The following is a 19,319-nucleotide window of genomic DNA, read 5'->3' on the forward strand; positions in this document are numbered from 1 at the left end:
TATAATGCCCGCTAACAATGCCCTGCGGTTGTTATGGATATTATTATATGTTTCATCTCTAAGGTATTATGAGCCAATAATGTATAGGTGAAACATAAAAAAATTGCACATTTGCAATTTCCACCCAAAAATCGCATCTATTTCATTATGACATGAAATTCAGATCGAGACTCACGTCGAGAATAGACCATAGTCTATCCTCGATCCGAGCAAGGCGCTAAGGAAGAGAGTGAAGCGACAACACATCTCATATTCTTATACCTTAACCTACACCAACAAGACACCTCCTGCGCCAACCCAGACCCAGGCGATTTCCCTTTCGTTTCGCTTCCGAAGATCCGCGAACTGTTCCGATTGGACCTTAACACGGTACGTCGTGAGCCGGCACATTGAAATCCAAATTGGAGTTAGTGGGTTATAGATATCAGACTACGGTAGAAGTGATTTCTGCTAGCGGGAGTTATTTCTTACTTAATTTGCCGGTACCGCCTTATATCCTCCTCACATTTTAGTGCGGTTGCAACTTTTCGAGTTCCGCGGACACTCTTTGCTTCCTCCTCGCCGCTCGGCTCTAAGTGACATTTCATATTTTGGATTTTACGTTTACTCAAATTGGAACTGTGAGTGAAGCGCTCCGTTTAAAAACATTGAGACTTTAGCTGCTCACAAATAGCATGTTTCTACTAACTGATGGACTTTGAATTAAAACGAACGCTCCAGTGAGTACACAAAGATGACAATGATCATGCTCAAGCCCCATCAAAAAATCGCCGAAATGCCTCTCATTTCAAATTTAGCTCCTCAAAGGATTTTCATTAAGCAGGAAACATTAGACCGAGACTATCATAACATGGGCAGTCCGAGGCACAGCTCGGAACCGGATCGTCCTAACTCAAAGTCGCCTTACGATTTAGCCAATATCAGGCACAACACTAATGTTGAGTTTGAGCTGATCAGTCCGCGGGAAAATCGCGAACGATCTCCAAAACCGTTTCCCATCGACTCTTATGATAACTCCAACGAAGCCCGCTTGACTGTAATTGACCAAACCAAGAACCGAAACTACGAAGATATGGACACGAGCGAAAATGGAGATACCGTGAAAAATGACATAGACGTGGAAAATAATGAAGACAATGAAAGTCCTTTGGATTTAAGGGTCAATTTCGATAGAAGCGGCAGCCCTAATCGGCAGACTGATAGAGATTCAGGAACGGAAAGCGATGATACGGATGACAAGCTGTTGATTCAAGATGATGCCGATTGCAAACCATATAAGAAGAGTCTGATTAAGAGATGTAAGTTTTCATTGCTCGAATTCACCGTTTAGATTAAGTTTAATTAGAACGAAGTTGTACCTACTGAAAAACTTCCCTGCAATATCAGAAGTCAGGTGGTTGCACCCACTTTGTTTCAAATATTTTCATCAGCTAGTTGGACAATCATCCTTTTTTCAAGATGTACTTATCAAAGGGTGTGACAGTTATTAGAAGAATGTTTATATTTTTCCATTGTGTGCTCTCGATTATTTCAATAGATGCTCACACTCACATCAACTGTTATTCTTGTCCTTAAACTACAATCTTCTACTATCCCTCATCTAGCCACTGCCCACACACCAGAAGAATTATTTTGATATTAGTCTGGTTTCATGCTCTAAGAGGTTTCGACGCACATTCCCAATACTGCCCATAGACTGGTATAATCGAGGAGCACGTCCGATTTATTGAAATTTAACACTAATATTTATCTCAAAGTCGAAGCCAATTCGTGGATATTTAAAGATCAGAAACAACAGTTTTAAATCTATTTTTAAAAACACACGCTTCCTGTTTCGCTGAGCTGGTGCTGTTTGGAAGATGTATAAAGTTATTCACAATTTTTTTTTGTATGGATTTGTGATACAAAATGTTAGTTCAGATAAAAAAATTAAATGCGTTTCCAGATTATTCATGAAAGCAAATCCTACTGAATAGTAGAAATATAAGTAAGCAAGTCAGGATGTTCTTAAAACATTTTCCACTGGTTGAGGGCGAATAGAAAAATCGACTAAACTCTAATAAAAATTCAAGATTCTTATGAGAAAAAGCACCAATTGAGAATCCAGTTCGGGCATCTGAACTCAACCAAAATAAGCAGTGGAATGGCGATTTCCAAACCCACCTGTAGCCTCAATTAACAATTTATTTTTCCAAATTTCCTGTACTTGCAATTAATGAGGTGTAGACAAATCAACTTGAAGGTAGTTTTGGAACTCCAGGATGATAAACGTTTCCAGGAGGATCTAAAACTTTTTCCGGAACTGAAAGCATTCGAAAAATTAAGTGTGATTACATAACTGCAAATTCGCATGGAAGGCATTACACTTGCAAATCACATTATTGACGCAAATCGTTTGGAAAATAGATTTGAAATTGCTTGAATAAACAGGAGAAACAATTGAATGGAACTAAAATTAAACGTGTAGCCGTTGGTCATGAGTACGAACTGAAAGTGTTGCAATTGCCAAATTGCGAGAACTTATGGCACGAAAGCAAAGAAAAGAGAAGACATACAATTAATGCGTCACTAAGATCTATTATTTGAACAATAATTGTTATGGCCTGAGCAATAATTAATATTGTGTCTTGAATCCATAATCACCTACTGTTGATTTAATTTCCTGTAGGATTTATAGAACGAATTACCTGCGTCAGCAGCAAGCGAGTTATTACAATTGTGTTAAAAATCTCCGGTCATTGCGGAAATCCAAATATTCCCATTCTGTTGTAATTTATTGAAAAATTCAAGTGCGTGGATGACAAATAATAATAAATAAATTAGTGGCCGTTATTTACTGATTTTTAAGGCAATTGCAGATAATTGGTCATATATTGGTAATAATTCGACTAACTGGTAAAATACGAACGTGTGTTAGCTTTCGTAAATATCCAGAAGTATTTGCTTACATTTTCTGAGAACAAAAATATCTGCCAAGAGCAGTCTCCCAAACTTATTGTCGATTCTACATGTTTATACTCATTTGACTTAAGGCTTCTATTGTGTGGTTGAGACATCCTTGTTTTAATATGCAAAAAATGCAAATAACATCTGAAATGTCCGGAAATGACTTCCACATTAGGTCTCTGTCGCGATATCATCATCTTAGTCCATCTACCTTCCGGGAACAACTTTTAGACTAGTGATAGGACATTAATAAATACACTTGAAACTTAATAATCCAAGTTATATTGCGAATATTGTGAAGTATTTCATTAGTTCATACGCTAGTCATCTACCACCCGCGAAAATTTTAATAAAAACCCTATTTCCTTTTTAATAAAACGGTAACTCAATCTGGGTAGAGGTACCGGTGCTATCATTATAAAAAGAGCAGCTACCCAATATGTTTGACCTACTTATATTAGTGAAAAGCCCCGTTATATCAGCCTTTCCTCTTCCCCTGAAAAGCCCATTTAATAGATATGTGCAGGTAGAGTCTGATTTTTTGTACCTGCCACATTTTTTACCCCCATATCTGACAGATGTGCTGGGGGTGAGATCAACGAGGACAGACACGTTACGAATCTGTCGGCATAAATTACCAAAAAGCTGGTATCAAATCATATTCGTGAAACTACAATTTGAAAACAGCTAAAGGTTTTCTGTGTAAAACCCTGATGATGGCTCCTTAAAAAACACCTAAGCTATTTAAAAGCTAGGTACCATCCAGAGAGGTCTAAGTATTCGGGCTCGTTTACCTACTGGGGTGGGTTCTTTACAAAAATATTTCACTGTCATAGGAGGCGCAGGTTATTAGGTAACTGTTTTTTGTGCCATTTTTTTCGAAGGCATTCAACAACTGTAAATATGTGCGAATTAAGATTTTTTTTACATATAATAGCCTATCGAATTGGAAATCTGTTCTTTGTCGGTGTCTTCCAGCCGTTATGTTTGAAAACTGAAGAATAGGGGGTGGTATTGATTGATTTTTTTATTGGAAACATGCCGACTACAACGGCAACAACTATGAAAAATTTCCAAATGAAACTAGTTTTTACTTTTTGCTTTCTTTCTCTGCAAGTTTATTCTGGTTAGGCGAGTTAACTAATTTCATCGTGGGTCAACAAATTGCATTTGTGCTTTCAAGTTCACAGCATTGCATTTAATCACGACGCGTTAGTCTGCATGAGCTTATCAGTAAAAAAATTATTTTACAAATGATCGGTAAGCTAATTACTCTTGCAAGAAAATTAAGTGCGTGTTTAAGAAGATACGCGCTGCCAAGGTTATAGGAATTAGTTGGTATGTTGTAATCAGACTTTTGGCACTCAATTTATAACTATAATTTTGCTCATTATCAGTATTTTGTTGAAATTTCGGTTAAGTTATTAGAAACAAAATAAACACAAAACTGCATGGGATTAAGTAATCGCGTTCCGTCTGAATTTCGAGTCTATTTTAAACTTTAATTGCCCAGTTATCTTTTGATTATTGTTTATATCTAGAATTTTGGGAATTATCGCCCCACTTTTACTTAGATACAGTAAATCCGGATGCAAAAGTCGGCGGATTATATAAAGCCTCTAGTCTGTTGTTGCTACTTATAAACTGAAGCCAATAGCAGCTACCAAAGGAAACGTTAATATTAGCGTAGGCGTCGGGAAACCCTTATTGTAGGTCAGGGCAAGAAGAGGGCAAACCTGGAAAATCAATAGAAATGCGGAAGTGAAAGCGGCCCAAATCGATGCTCAAATGTTCCGGCGCTATACAGCTCCACATCATATTACAGGACCTTTTTGAAAGAAAAACCGGGACTGGAAAATGTTTGCCAAACTACTGATATAAAGGAATGTTTTAGCTCAATCAGATATTCCTTTTTTATTTGTTGTTTTCGCTAGTTGCTTATCGAATCAGGTTTGATCATTTAAATAAATTGACGTAGACTTGCAGCCACGCGTCTTAAACTTGCAATGACAAATAATCATAATATCGTAATTAAACATTGGACGCTTAATGTCTCTGTTTTTGTTTAATGGAAGTTTTTTTCTGCATACGTGATCAGAGAAGGAAATTCAAATAAACGTCGAGCTTAAAGCTATTGTAATTGTCTTAGATGTTCAAACCGTTTAATCGTATCTGTTTGGTTAAGTTTTTTATGTACTTTTGAATAATATTTGCCACCTGCGCTGGTAATTTGCCATATGTTTGGAATTCGATTTCTATTGCGGCTTTAGCGTATTTCGACAGTCTGGAAATGACTCAAAGTTGCGCTATTTGTTTTCAGTCGAATGCGGTCGGTTCGAAAATTTTCCTATAGTATGACTCTCTATAATTACCAAAAATGTTGTTTACCTTCATTAAGAGAATTGCTTTTTATCGAAAATTCGGAGTGTTTCAATCAAAAAGTTGGGACTTAAATCTGATGCTTTACTGCTAAATATTAGAAACACCGTTTTCAGCCCTCAAAGGAGTAGATTATTAAGAGCGAGTCAGTTTATAGAAGCAGGACAAACTCAAAAATGGCAAACCTTATGTTAAGACGGAAATGTTAAAAATATATTACCTGAATGAAAAACAATGAAGCTTTTGGCGTTTTCAAAGCCCGTAACAAGTTTTCATAAGTTCAGGTCTTGAAATGTGCTAATTTCGGGCACGTCCAGGACCGGTTTCGAGTCTATTAGTTCTCACCAGCTGGATTTAGCCTGAAAATGACACTCCCGAAACTAATAGTTTATAGAGTTAATAGGCTCAAAACCGAAGCGAGGGTTTTTGTCGTCGAGAGCAACGTAGCAAATTAGTTTCGCTCGCTTAATTTTTTAATATTAAGTTTGTTGAGCATATTGTCAAATCTCATTCACCAATGCGATTTTTCCATTGCAGATTTTTTAATAAATTGCAATTAAAATAATAAAACTAGGAAACCGTAGTGTTTTTTACTAAGATAATATGATTATGCAGACGGTTACGAGAATTGGACTCGATTTAATTTAAATGGATTTTAAGTATTTTAGTTTGTATTTAAGGCAATAAAAATGCTAACTGGTTAAGTACTTTTTAGTTGACACGTTTTTAAAATTGCAGGTGCCCTTTGTGAATTTTCTAAAACCCTCAGTTTTGAATTTTTATTTTTATGTACGGAATTTTCAGCAAGTGCTCACGAAAGCCATCCTACTTTGAAAAGCATCAGTTTGTATATTTCAAATTGAATAGATATTAAACGCAAACCTCTACACAATATCCAAGCAAAAATCTGTAATAACCTGCTGCGTTGTAAAAATCGAACTAATCCAAATAAGATTAGTAATGTTCAGTATTGTTTCATATCATTTCATTAGATTATCATGCTTTCAGAAATGTAATTGAATGGTTTTGTAGTGAATTAATGACTAAAACTGCCACAGAATACATGCAATAAAAGATGAAATAAAAAAATGCAGATTGAGTGAAATGACCTCAAATAAAATTTGATAAAAATTTCTATGAAGTATCGAAGAGAATGTTATTATCTTAACTAGCTCGTAATTACCAGCACAGATACAACATTATATACGAATTGCTTCCTGTCTAATTGTTCTTTTTTTAGTTTCAACAATCAGTTGAAAAAATTTGGACTACACGAAACAACCTATCGAATTGTCACTTCTATAAACTTACACTTATTTGTCCTACAAGCTTTCTACATATTTATTATAGCAGCGTTATTGAAACTATCCAGGAAATATAAATAAGGTTAAATGCTATAAGAAAAATACCCAAAACACTTCATGGCCGAATACAACAAGAATTCCGCATAACACCGATCCTAAAGTTATTGTATACATTTTTCATCATGCTAATCTCTCTATTAATTAGCCGGTGGAAAAAAGCGCAATTTGTTTGACACTTTTTCAATGAAAACGATGTTTTGTTATTAGTGTTATTGAAAAATCACCCACGTGTCTATTAATTTTTTCCTCGTCACGTTTCCGAAAATACTATCTATTTTCTGGTAAAGTGGAACATTTCAGCTTTTGCAGATTCATGTAGATTTGACACTGCGAAATTAACACGTTACATATGTGATGATTTGGAAGTTGAATATAAACTGCAAATTTCAAAAGTATGCATTAGCTAAGTCTGGTCTCTGGGCACCTTCTAAAAATTCTAAATTAAAAACTAATCAATAATTATCAATTACACATCTTATTGAATGATTGCTCATGAAAGTAAAATCACTCGAACCGTTTTCCTTTTGACGATTGAGGTCAATATCTAGTAATTGGTGTAGCAAAAACGAAACCGAACGAAATTTTTTCCCGATATATGGAATACGCATAGATGAGAAAATTGCATTTTGACGCTGAAGGAACTAGGCCACGGAGAAATTCTAAAGAAAGTAAATGAAATCTGCAATTTTACACACAAATGCTCGTTTGCACACGGTAACTGGCTCTTGATCTATGCAGCAACATGCACTTGCGTTTACTTTGTAGAAAATTTGCTTAATAGAAATATTAGTAAAACCGGTGGATCATGTCGAATATTTTTCATTGCATTAATTATCATGTTTCGTATAAAAAGTAACAAATTAAATAATTAAACTATCAACTTTACTCAATATTCGCTATTTTCTCGCCATGATCTTTTCGCTGTTTATGTAAATCAGTAAGAATGGGAAAAGGTGATTTTTTGCTAAATAGGCGCCTTAGCAAGACAATTTGAAAAATTACGCACGGCATCATAAATTACACCATTTTTGCTTTCATTCGTAATATTATTAAGTCTGTAAACATTTTGTAAGGAATTATGCTACTTGCATTCGTAAACAAGCTACATCTAACTAGGTTAAGGCTGTGGCATACTGGCTAGCAAGAAAAAATATAATTTATCACCGTGGTGTTTTAAATCAATGGTGTTAGTCTAATTTGTTATGACTCCGAGATAGACAAGTTGTTACAATTTCGCATTTTTTCGCCCTAATTGTCGGACAGATATAATAATATCTAGAAAATTAAATGCCATGGTCCAGTCCAATTGGAATCTGAAATAAGATGAACAGATTTATTTTCCAAATCAACCACAAAGCATTTAATTCAATACGCATGCAAATTTAGGTTACGTTGAAGTTATTTGGAAGTACATAAACAAATCAAAATGTTGGTACAAGTATTCCTATCAGTTAATAAAAGTTAAGTTACAACACATGCCAGACTCATAAAATTATTATGATACAGTGTTAAATAAGTTGTACAACAGTTATTTATTACCGGACAATTTAAGGATTTAGGCATGAAGCTAATTATTTGTAAACGGAAAATGAGTCAGATTTACAAAACGTGTCTAGCTCCCAAATATCTGAAAACATATCAATTTAACAAATCGTTTTACGAGGCTTTCTAAAATAAGCTCAATGCGTTTTCCCACATTAAAATTAGCATGGAAAATCAGTGTTACATAATTTGGTTATTTTGTTTATATCGATCGGGCGTCGGGAAGTGTTTAAAAAATATATGTGCAATTGGTTTATAATTTCAAACCTGATTTAAGTGTAAACATCAAAATATTCGCATTCAATACCATTTAATCCTCATTCAAAAATCTGCAATAATCTTACTTTACCCAAGTCAAATATGATTAATTACCTTGATATGCTTTTGTTTTACAATAATTAATTAAACAAAACAATACAACACGTGACTGTCCAAGGATTTTTAACATGAGCTCTCCGACATTTTGATCTATTCCTTGTTTTTCTTCGACACTTTTATTAAGTTTTATTGGGTTTTATAAATATATCATACAGACAGCGAAAAGTAAAAAACTTTCCTAAATTGTAAATAAATGTAAGGTATCTCGACTGTAAAGTGACTCTTGAACTAGAATCAGCCGGTGTTTGTTTTAAACAATAGAGTTGAAGTAGCAATTCTTCTAATTATATGAACCGAATTAAAAGTCTCGTTTAAAAACTACTTAAGTAATACATTCATATCTATGTGGTATTTGTTTAATATTATAGTGAAAATCGCGCATTAAGTATTTGATTTTTCTATATCGCTGTTTTAAAAGTGCTTGGAATTAGGTGTGAATTCAGGCAGATCCACTTTTGATCAATTCATTAATATTGAATTAACAATCTCGTATAGCCTAAAGATATTTTTGCTTTGCCGCTGGCATTTTTAGGATTCAATTAGCCATTAGAGTGTTTTAGAATTTTAATAAAATACCATTAAATAAATTCAAATAACATCCCGCCTTATCTTTAATGATATTCTTCAGACTAAACGCAATTTCCTGTGCGATGAAGGTCGTAGCTAATACGCAAGAACCGACCGTTTTGAAAATCTTGTAACTAGTATATTTAGGAAGTAATAGTTGTCGGTTTCTTAACATCTCTCATATTTTGATTTCAGGGCTGAATGTATTGAGTAAAATTTTATTTGTGTAATTTCAATCAGTCGCTAAGTAGCCGCGAGCATTATTAATATTCCATGTCAAATGTTCCTTATTTACATAATGAACTAGGCAATTTGGCCAAATATTTTTAAAGAATTTAAACTGAAGGTTGTGAGTTGTAGGTCTCAAGGAAGAAAAGAACGTGCCCCTTTTTACGAACCTCAAGTGCCCCTTGACACTTCCGGATAGTGAAATAAGCATATTATTAAAGACTTCCTTTCTTTTAAAAGTCGAGCCAAAGGAAGTCGGGCGTGTCTGAAAAATGTGGGAAAGTACGAAGACAATACAAAAACGCTTACGCTAAACTAAATAAATCTGATCGTTCTATTATTTTGTTGGATCGCGCCACTTGCGTCAGGAGGAAGCCAAAAACTTGCCATACCGATTAATAGATATTGCCCAACGAAAACAATCTTTGTCTAAATATTTAGAGTTGTTATGTGATCTTTTATCCACATTATTTTCAATAGAACACCAATGTGTAATTATAATCGCTGATACGTTAAATAAAATTTGTTTCAATCTGTTTAGGAACCATAAGCGATCTTTGGTGTCGAGGAAGTCATTATGTGAAGCCATATTTGAGTTTCCTTTGTTGTTGCTTTAAGCGGACCTACAACGCGAAATGGTTTACTGCTTTTGGCAGGATTATTGTTCGTTTAAAATATTTCGACATCCGCTTCTGTCTGTCCTGTCCCTGTCATATACCATAAGTTGATTTAATCGGAATTAATTAAGTCTGCAATTATTTTTACATATGCACATTCAAACTCTTTTACAAGGATTTCTCTTATTTCCTTAGAAATGTTTTTTTTTTATATTTGAAGTGGCATTTTTTTCGGTATTAATGAAAGTCGATGCAATAAGGACTACGTCGAAATCAACCGACAAAAAGTTGCTGGCACGAAAATATGTAAGGCCATAAAAACCGTAATTATGAGATTTAGATTTTTGAAGATGCAGAAAGAATATTTGCGAAGTAAATTGGTTTAGGGAACCCCTTTAAGAATCGACGAAAATCTTACGCTGAAGCAAAATTACTTAATGACGACAAGAAAGTTGAAGATTATTTTGGTATGACACAATATATAAGTAAAACAACATATAATTCGATTGTTCAGTATCGCTCCCAAAATTGACTTTTTGTAAACAACACGTTTGTTAATCGGACAAGTTTGCCACTCTGTCTTTTAAAAATTAAGTGTTTTGAAGATGTGTTGTGCAACCATCCTAAAATAAGGTTTTTGATCAATTGCTGAATTGTACTATAAAGTGACGCACCCTAATCTGAAACCCTAAAAGGGGTGCTCCCTTCCATTCGAATTTAACTTTAAATAAAAATTCTCATCACTAAATTTAATTGAAAATATTGAGATACCTCATTAAATGAAGCGACACAATAATATATTCTTTTATCTGTGTATATTTCATTGTGTTCCGCTTTTTATTGCTAAACTAATTTACTTTGTATTTCCTGTACTTGTACTTTGTACTAAATTTTATGCTATTTTTATTTTCTTGAAAATAAGTGTCGCAACGTAAACTCGCAGATTTCTCATGAGGAAAGAAACAATTTTTCCTCTTCCATTTTTCTCCCCTTGTTTTTGTTGTGAATGTACAGGGTGTCATATTTTAATTTTAGTCCAGTTTGTTTGTCAATATGTTAGAAACCGTTAGAACTAAAGGCATGAACTTTTATAGACGAATCACCTCTTTCAATAGCTACTTTTTCGATCCTTACTCGATTTTAAAATGTTTGTTTTTATTGATAAAAATACATTTTACTCGAAAACGGTTAACTTTAGTGTTGCCCAGTAAGTAAATCGAGAGAACTCATCTTGGATAAAATTAATTTTGCATTTGCCGTAGTTAAATCCGTGTTTGCCGTTAAAATTATAGCTTCTCCAGAGTTGTATAACTTAGGGGTGAAAACCCTTTCGATACCTTAAAATGTGTGGCACTTTCAATAAATTCCAGTAGCTCTCGAAAAAGTAGCTTTCATATTGGTAGTGTGTTTACAAAAACTCATTTCTGTAGTTCAAACGGTTTCTAACATATTGGTATAAATATAGGTATTTTATATTAAAAACGTCAACGTAAATAAAACCTGTTTTTTATGAAGGAACTGTTTACTGTATATATTGTTTGGGATAATATAATAAATCTATCTATTAAACGTTAAACTATTAAACCTAACAATTTTCAGTCACCCTTAATATATATTTTTGGAATTATTGAAAAGTATGTCGCATATTTGCCAACAAAATATTAATTTCCTGAAGGTAAACTAAGGAATCTAACTTAGGTGGCATTTAGTAGCCGAAGCTAGAATATCTGGGTAACATCTTAATTTACGGCGACCCATAAAGTTAACTTCCGACCCCCTATAATTTTTTTATGGACATTAAAATCCCATCAACGTCGCCCCAGAAAAGATGTATGCCTCACTACATAAAGACGCCTTTGTTTCCCTTAATTGGGGGTTTTAGTAAACTGTTTAAGATCTATCAAATTTACTCGAAATTTAATACGCAACTTCCTCGTTTATGGGTATCTGTTTATTTTTTTACTAATCAAAGGGATTCATTAGAAAAAACCCCAGACACAACCCAACCTGAAAAAATATTCATAGATCTCGCCTCAGATATGTGTGAGTGATAAAAAAATAAGACGGTTCGGCCCTTTAATGGGTTAAAAAGCTCTTTTGTAGGTCAACCTATCAAAACTATTTTTACCTGCCGCTGAAAAGGGTTGTTAACCATTTCCTCCTTTCGGAGGCTTTAAAGGTATTCTGATTATAATTTTTTAGGTGCGTGGGTTTGGGCATGATGGAATTATTTTTTTATCGCGTCTTTTGAGGTTTCTGGTACTTACTTGTTTAATTAGGGTAATGTTAAGTTTCGAGATCCAACCTAATTACCTATTTAGGTTTAAATGCATTGTTTCAAAAGTTCCCACATACCTGTGAAAACCGTATTGCACAGTTCGTCAAGTGTCGAAACGCTATGAAGGTAGTTCCATCCGTGATCTTTTGCGTGATTGCAGCCATTCTTTGAAAAACGACAGTATGGATTGAGGATATTCACTAATTTGCATTTGTACAATTTACGACATTGTTGTAATTAGCAGCGTTTTTTCTGTGTAAAGCGGAAAATTTTTCGCCCGGAATTTATTGACCTATTTCCTTTCCGTATTGAAGGCCGAGGAAAACCGGAAACTTGTCTAATTTCTGATGGTCAATAAAGATTTTCAGTTGATTATGGTTTCACTCAAGTGCCATTTCGATCTGTATTCAAATTTGATAAAGCAAACAAATTATTTTCCACGATTTGAATTGTTGAAAACCCACTTAAACGACTGTCCATTAAATACTTTGACACTAATTTAACTATTTTTTTGCCTAATGGAGTGACAACAACGTATATATGCATTGTTGCCAAGTAGGTCAAGGAAATTCAATATTTCCGGAGCTAAATAAATCTTTACATTTCATCATAATAATCTGACGTGCACCTACATTGTGAATAGCGTAAATTAAAAAATCGCGCACTGCGTTGCGTTGAATTAATGCTAGTCCCACTACGGTATTAGAAAACTCATAATTAGAAAATTTGAAGACGTAAAAAATATGTTTCTGTTTCACAAATTGTGTTGAAATCTGAGTTTGTTGAGGGGCGAAGTTTAATCGAAAATAGTTGCGTAAACTCCAAATCCACTCATCGTCCAGTTGGGATTCAGACCGCCAATAATTTAAATCAAATTGGGTCACACGATGCAAAATAAACGCATTTAAGCAAATTAAAATAAATAATCCACCGTCTTAAACTCATTCATTGCGAATGCGACCTAATTTTCTTGACAGTGCGAATTATTTTTGCACTGCCAGCATTTAATCGAAAATCTTATTTCAAAAGGACATATTTATCATAACGTTCTTAACTGTAACCTAAAAATGTTATATTTTTAGTTAGACTTTACTGATATTTATCCAGGTTGATTCAATGCGAAATTAACAGTTATTTTGCAATTTTCTGATTTGAGGACAATAAAGGAGGATGCAATATTATTCTGGAACACACCGACGAAAATAAACGTTTTAAGCGATTTTGTGTGTGTGTTTATGTGCGTGGTTAGTTTACTAACCTAACTAGTAATAAGTTTATTTTTGGAATTCACTGATCATGAAAGAACTGAACCTTTCGTCATCATCAGAGCCGCTAAAGGCTTCTGAAACATGTTGGTACCGGTTTCACAAACAGAACCCGTTTATTGACTGGTCATCAGCTTTGTTTAGCCTGAAAATAACACACCAGAAACCGGCACTTGATTCATTCGTGAAATAAAATTCAAGTTATTTTCGGCTAAGGGTGCCTGAAAAGAGCACATCTCGAAGTTTGAAACTTACTTATGTCAAATGCTGCAATAGTTTGTTTTTTTGATTTTTCACATTTTGAACAAATAATTGTATGAAAAGGGGTTAGTTTTACTCAATAACTGATTGTAAATTTTCTTCATTTGTACTCAATGAGGCAATTATTTAAACATGAATTTCTGGTATCAATTTAAATTAATTATTGAACTGTCGCCTTGGGTCAAACATGTAAAACCTACTTTCTTCAGCAAATCCGTGCCGTTGATTTTGAACCCATATTATTAACTATGTGATTTAATATTCGTTAATTGCTTCCACACTATTCAAATTTGAAATAATGTGTTGCAACGTGGTTAAGATTTACTTATAAATCTTACGAGTGTTAATTGTGAGGAAATATGACCAAGTAATTAAATCGACAAACCATCAATTAGTTACTTATATGCGATTTTATCTTGATTTTAAAATTGAAACCCCACGGTTTTTTTTCATGTTATTGCAGAATATCAAAAAGCAGACCGCAAACATGTGATGATGGTCTGTCTGATTTGAATACTGATAAAATGCATACGCGCTTTAATCATACCTACATACCCTGTGACTTTGTGTTACTTAATTGACCAATGATGTTCAACAGATGGAGATCAGTCATATAAGAAAATTTAATTATTAATTTGTTTCAAATATGAATATTTTCTGTCGTTTTTGTCCATGCAAAGGTAATTTACTTCTAGTTTCTATGTAACTACATTGTATCGACGAGAACATTTTCACATTCATGCCCTAACTTAACGATGAACGTGGCGCATAATATTTATAAAGTCCCAAATATATATTTTTCAAATTTGTTAAATGCATTGTTTAGTGTTCAATTCAATCTGCTAGGTCTATAATTAATTCTCGTTGGCAAATATAGTGAGTCTACAACAAATTCAGTTACGTAACACACATAACCGAGCCGTATATTTGTTTTCAGCTCTGCGGCCTTAACCCAGATCGGAACCGGCAACCTGAAGTAGGACTCACTTTCGCAATTCCGACGGCAGTCTGTGAAATATCAACTTCCTTTTAAAGGAAATGATTTGTTATTTAAACGCAAAACGCATAGTTTTGCGATGACAATAATCGTTTGGAAATGTCGATCATTAGAGGAGGATTCCTTACATTCTAGATTTATCTCCTCTGTTGATCATATGAAAAATCCCAGACATGAAAAAAATATTAATCTCACAAAAACTTGTTTGATTCGTAGATATCTTCATATCAATTGAGCTCTACAAAAACTTTCAGAACAAATTCAAGATTGAAGATACAATACAAGTCTAATTGGATTCAATTTTTGATGAGGATAAAGATTAGCATCATTTGCATGCTGCTCTACACACTTCACTTTCGTTTTCGCCGAGTTCACGCCCAATATTGAAATGAACAATGCCATAACATGTAAAGGATTTTCAAACCCAATGCCCCCCAAAAAAACCTATTCATCCTGACAGAAAAAAAACTTTCACTGGCTTCGTTTTGCAAATGCAGCTTGTATTTAAATTTCGACACATTGTATTGTTTACAGAAGATTTTGCAATTTCAAATCGAGAACAATAACTTTTTGGCCGGAGCCATACGTGTCCGTGTGGGCAGTGTCTCAAAAACGATTCAACAAATAATGGATGTTTTGAAATCCGATAAAGCCAATCCAAAAATTATAATGCCCCGATAGTTTTAATTGTAACTAATGCTTTTTTAGAAAGCCAATTTAATGCTACTTCAATGGGCCGACATTTACCAAAACAAGTTACTTACTATTGATTTATTTATTTTTCTGGTTGCGTTACTTTCGTTGCTAGATTTCACTTGAGAAGTAGGTGGATATCCTGTTTTAAACCTAATAATTAAAAACGAATAAAAATGTGTAAACGTTGGCAAGCAATGCAGGAAATCCGCGGTGTACGCAAGCTTCCTTTCTTTTGAAGAAATTCCGAAAAATTGTGCGAAGCATTTTAGTCATGCACAACCGAAGAGTTGAACGAATGACGCATGAAAATCAATGCAAGCAAAAACATCGATTATCATTCCAATTACCATTTGTAAAGAATGAAAAAAGTTTTACTTTCGACGGCATTAGTTTATTAATGTTATTGCTAATTATCCCATCTTACTGTTGCACATTCAAATTCATGTTTTGATGAGGCAAAACTTTTTTTTATGGTAGAACAACCAGTCATCAAAGTAAAATTCAGATAAATCGCGTATTTGGTTGGGGTTGAGCTCATTTATAAACCATGAGCAGATAGATTCAGTTTGCTATTAAAGTATTCTATAAGAAAATTACTTGAAAATCATCAACACGCATTTTTGTGATCACTTGGGGCTGTCGGTTTTTCTTAATTTGATTTTTCATATTAAAATTTTGAAGAAAATGTACATATAGTACTGAAGAAAATGTACAAATAGGCGATATGGAATTTGAAAATCAAATTTCCTTCGTTAGAAGACTGACTTGAAACATTTTATTGGCTGCAAAACTAAACGATTTATTTGAGTTTTATGCCTACTGATCGATTAATATATATTACGGTGTGCAAACAATTTTAGTTTTTTAAACAGCTACCTCGAGTTGACATCTGGGTATACGCGGTTTGGTCTTTTGGGTTACTCGAACTGTTTTTACGGATTTTGTTAATATCTCTGTTATTTTCGTTTCAAAATTGGCAGTTTTCCTGGTGAATCGTCAAAAGCGCACAACTATTTTTCCGTAATTGAGAGGTCATCTGGGTCTTACAAAATTAACAACTAAGTACCTACTCATCTATACTTTTCAAAAAAAAATTAAAACAGCAATTTTTGTCCTAATTTCGGTCATATGGTAACGATATTCATACCCTTTTGTCATCTAACGCGCCTAAAAAATATTGGTGCAAAATTGCAAAAAATGCAGTGATACAGGATTTGAACCGTAGCAATATTTTATTATTTGGTGATTTGTTAATATGAAGTGAAAAAATAAGAGATTAAAATTAACGTTGTGTGAGCATATCGTGTGATCTATTGCTTATATTATTCAAATAACATTGTTGGGCAACAGAATATAACAAATAATGGTGTCGCAAGGATTGAAAACCGTTAGTTAATCGAGATTTTGGTCTTATCAAGTTTAACATCATGTCAGGAAATTTTCCGCTCTAGAACTATATAAACCTTAATTTTGAGTTATTTTGAGACAAGTTGAAACCTTGTCTATGTATTTTGTTTCATTTCAAAATTGTTCGTATCTTCGAGAAGAAATATTTTGATTTTAAATTATAATAAGTTAAAACATATGAATTTATTGTAATTTCCAAAGAACAAATCAACAAATGCCTTGCTTAAAAACCCTTGCCGAAAACTAATCTTTTTATCAGTTAATCGCTTGGCTAATTTATTCTTATATTATTTTAATGTTGCCGTTGTGTTTCTTCCAACTTGTTTTGTTAACGAAGGTTAATTTCCAATCTGCAAGTACAGATTCGTGAAAAGCACCCATAGCGAAATACGAAATGGTTATGATGTCTGCACGCGAAAATGTTTTGGCTTCAATATGCTAAAACGTTTCATGTCGTCTAACAACGTCATTTTTTAGCTCCAGACCGATCCCGAATAGACGTGGAAAGACTGCAAAACAACCGAAAATTGCGACTGTGACCTAAAAGGTCACAGACTGGTCTAGTCGAATCGATTTTCCACTAAAACCCCGCACAATGGAAAAAGAGAAAGTAATCGACGAAAACACGACAGAGGCGGAAATGTTTTAAAATGTAATCAAATGTTTGGATAAGAATGAAGTAATCACTTTTTAGGAAAATGAAGTCGATTAATCTGAACGTCATTTTCATAGAAACAAAATATTTTTGCTATACGTTGACTATACGATTGATGCGAACTTTGAACTTTATAGAAGATAAATAAAGATTTATGATATACGCAAACTATGATAAAGACAAAGTACGCGTGTCTTCAATTATCCAATTCCGATTCATGTACATATATGCCAATATTTGGGTCATCAACCTGACAGTAGTAAATATTTTTCCGTCTTAAAATAGTTTAAATCCTTTTCATCTGATGATTTCAAATTTTGATTGCTTGTATGTTATTTTTCCTCAATTGCATACTTATTTGATGAACAAGGAATCGAACAATTTTTTAATCATTTTCTTCTAAAGAGCTATTTTGAGTCTTTTGGGAAACTGGTTTGGTAACATGATAGATTTGGAGTCGCTATTTTATGTGAATGCTTCATTCGTTCATAAATTAACAAATTTCATGAGAGCAGTGAAATCATAAAAAATACAGTGAACCTTTAGTTTCTACTCAAATCTAGAGATTTTGTTCAAAAATATAAATATTTGTAGTACCTACTTTAAAAAAAGTCTCCAATTCTTTTAATATTCGTATTTTTATTTTCAATATATTTTGTTAATATTGCCCTAAACGTAGGAAGCTGTGACTCTTGTAAATATTTCGTGAAAGCCATTGTATAGATGAAACGCAAATATCCACGTTAATTGGTCTACCAAAATAAATTAGCCGTTCCAATCCTGTTTACAATTTGCGAATTATCTGTTACACAACCGGCTTCTTAAATCTCTCCTCAGCTCGCTCGTAATCGGTCTCCTCCTAGAAAATAAAGCATTGTTCAAAAGCCACATCAAAAGTAAGCCAGACCTATTATGTCTTCAACGCGAATTGAGGTCAATTGCGAATATACCAACATAATGGCGCGTTTGCAATTTTTTTGTACACGAATTTTAGAGGTAAATTATTCGAGGTACGAGGGTCCCACACCAATAAACCTCTGTAGGAATTACGTTGCCTTAGAGTGTTAGCTGTAAAAACCTACTTAGGGAGTTTTATTGGTAGTAACTTTTTAAAATTTGCAAAAGTTAACAATTAACATAGAGCCAGGACAGGAACGACATTGCGAAACAAACATTCAGCTACAATAAAACATTAAGTCTGTGATTTTTTTGGCATGACCCCTGTATGTGTGTGCTGTTAAATCATTTTTTGAAGAGTGAAAGTGGAATTTTTTGTTTCGCTTATTTGGTCAAGGTTGGTAGGATTACCTCTTGCGCGCATTCTGTCTACTGTACAGGGCGGATCAGATACATTGGCGCAGTGTTTTCGTACATATTTAGTAAAAATTGTATTTTGTTGCAGTTGATAAGGAGCAAAACAACTACCTCCACCAACTACTATCAAGACAGAGAAGTGATATACAACATCCGTCCCTATGCGACTATGCAAGAAGAAAAGCCGTTTACCCAACCACAACAGGTGAGTACTTTTAAACTAGTTATCTTGGCAGTATGTTTTGTCACAGTTTCACTATGCAGATTTGTCACATGTTCGACCGTTACAGACGTTAATTTTTTAGGTAAAAAACTGAAAACCCCCTTAAACATATCCTTGGCCCGACCCCAAGGTGTCAGATTACACCCTTTCCTTTCCCAAATTGCTACCAACTGACCACTACATCGAAATGACCATTCGGCTG

The 19,319-nt window shown here is 33.9% G+C and overlaps 2 protein-coding genes across 5 annotated transcripts in view; one reads left to right on the forward strand and one right to left on the reverse strand.

The window, feature by feature from the left end:
- LOC109542853 (ecdysone-induced protein 74EF) overlaps nucleotides 1-19,319 on the forward strand; it is a 160,704-nt gene that overhangs the window by 110,299 nt on the left and 31,086 nt on the right. Inside the window, exons 1-2 of one of the 3 annotated variants that reach the window (XM_048668630.1) lie at nucleotides 390-1,298; nucleotides 18,983-19,099. In XM_048668630.1, the coding sequence (XP_048524587.1) occupies nucleotides 734-1,298; nucleotides 18,983-19,099 (682 nt within the window). In that variant the 5' untranslated portion in view covers nucleotides 390-733. Of the gene's footprint in view, nucleotides 1-389; nucleotides 1,299-18,982; nucleotides 19,100-19,319 lie in introns of those variants that run through there. The other 2 variants (XM_019912288.2, XM_019912289.2) reach the window with 2 other exon arrangements.
- LOC109542900 (small nuclear ribonucleoprotein Sm D-like protein) overlaps nucleotides 1-19,319 on the reverse strand; it is a 159,778-nt gene that overhangs the window by 104,033 nt on the left and 36,426 nt on the right. The window lies entirely within an intron of this gene.

The sequence above is a fragment of the Dendroctonus ponderosae genome, unplaced genomic scaffold (assembly GCF_020466585.1).
Source record: "Dendroctonus ponderosae isolate FM_Combo_2020 unplaced genomic scaffold, Dpon_F_20191213v2 Dpon_F_20191213_7, whole genome shotgun sequence".
Taxonomy (NCBI): domain Eukaryota; kingdom Metazoa; phylum Arthropoda; class Insecta; order Coleoptera; family Curculionidae; genus Dendroctonus; species Dendroctonus ponderosae.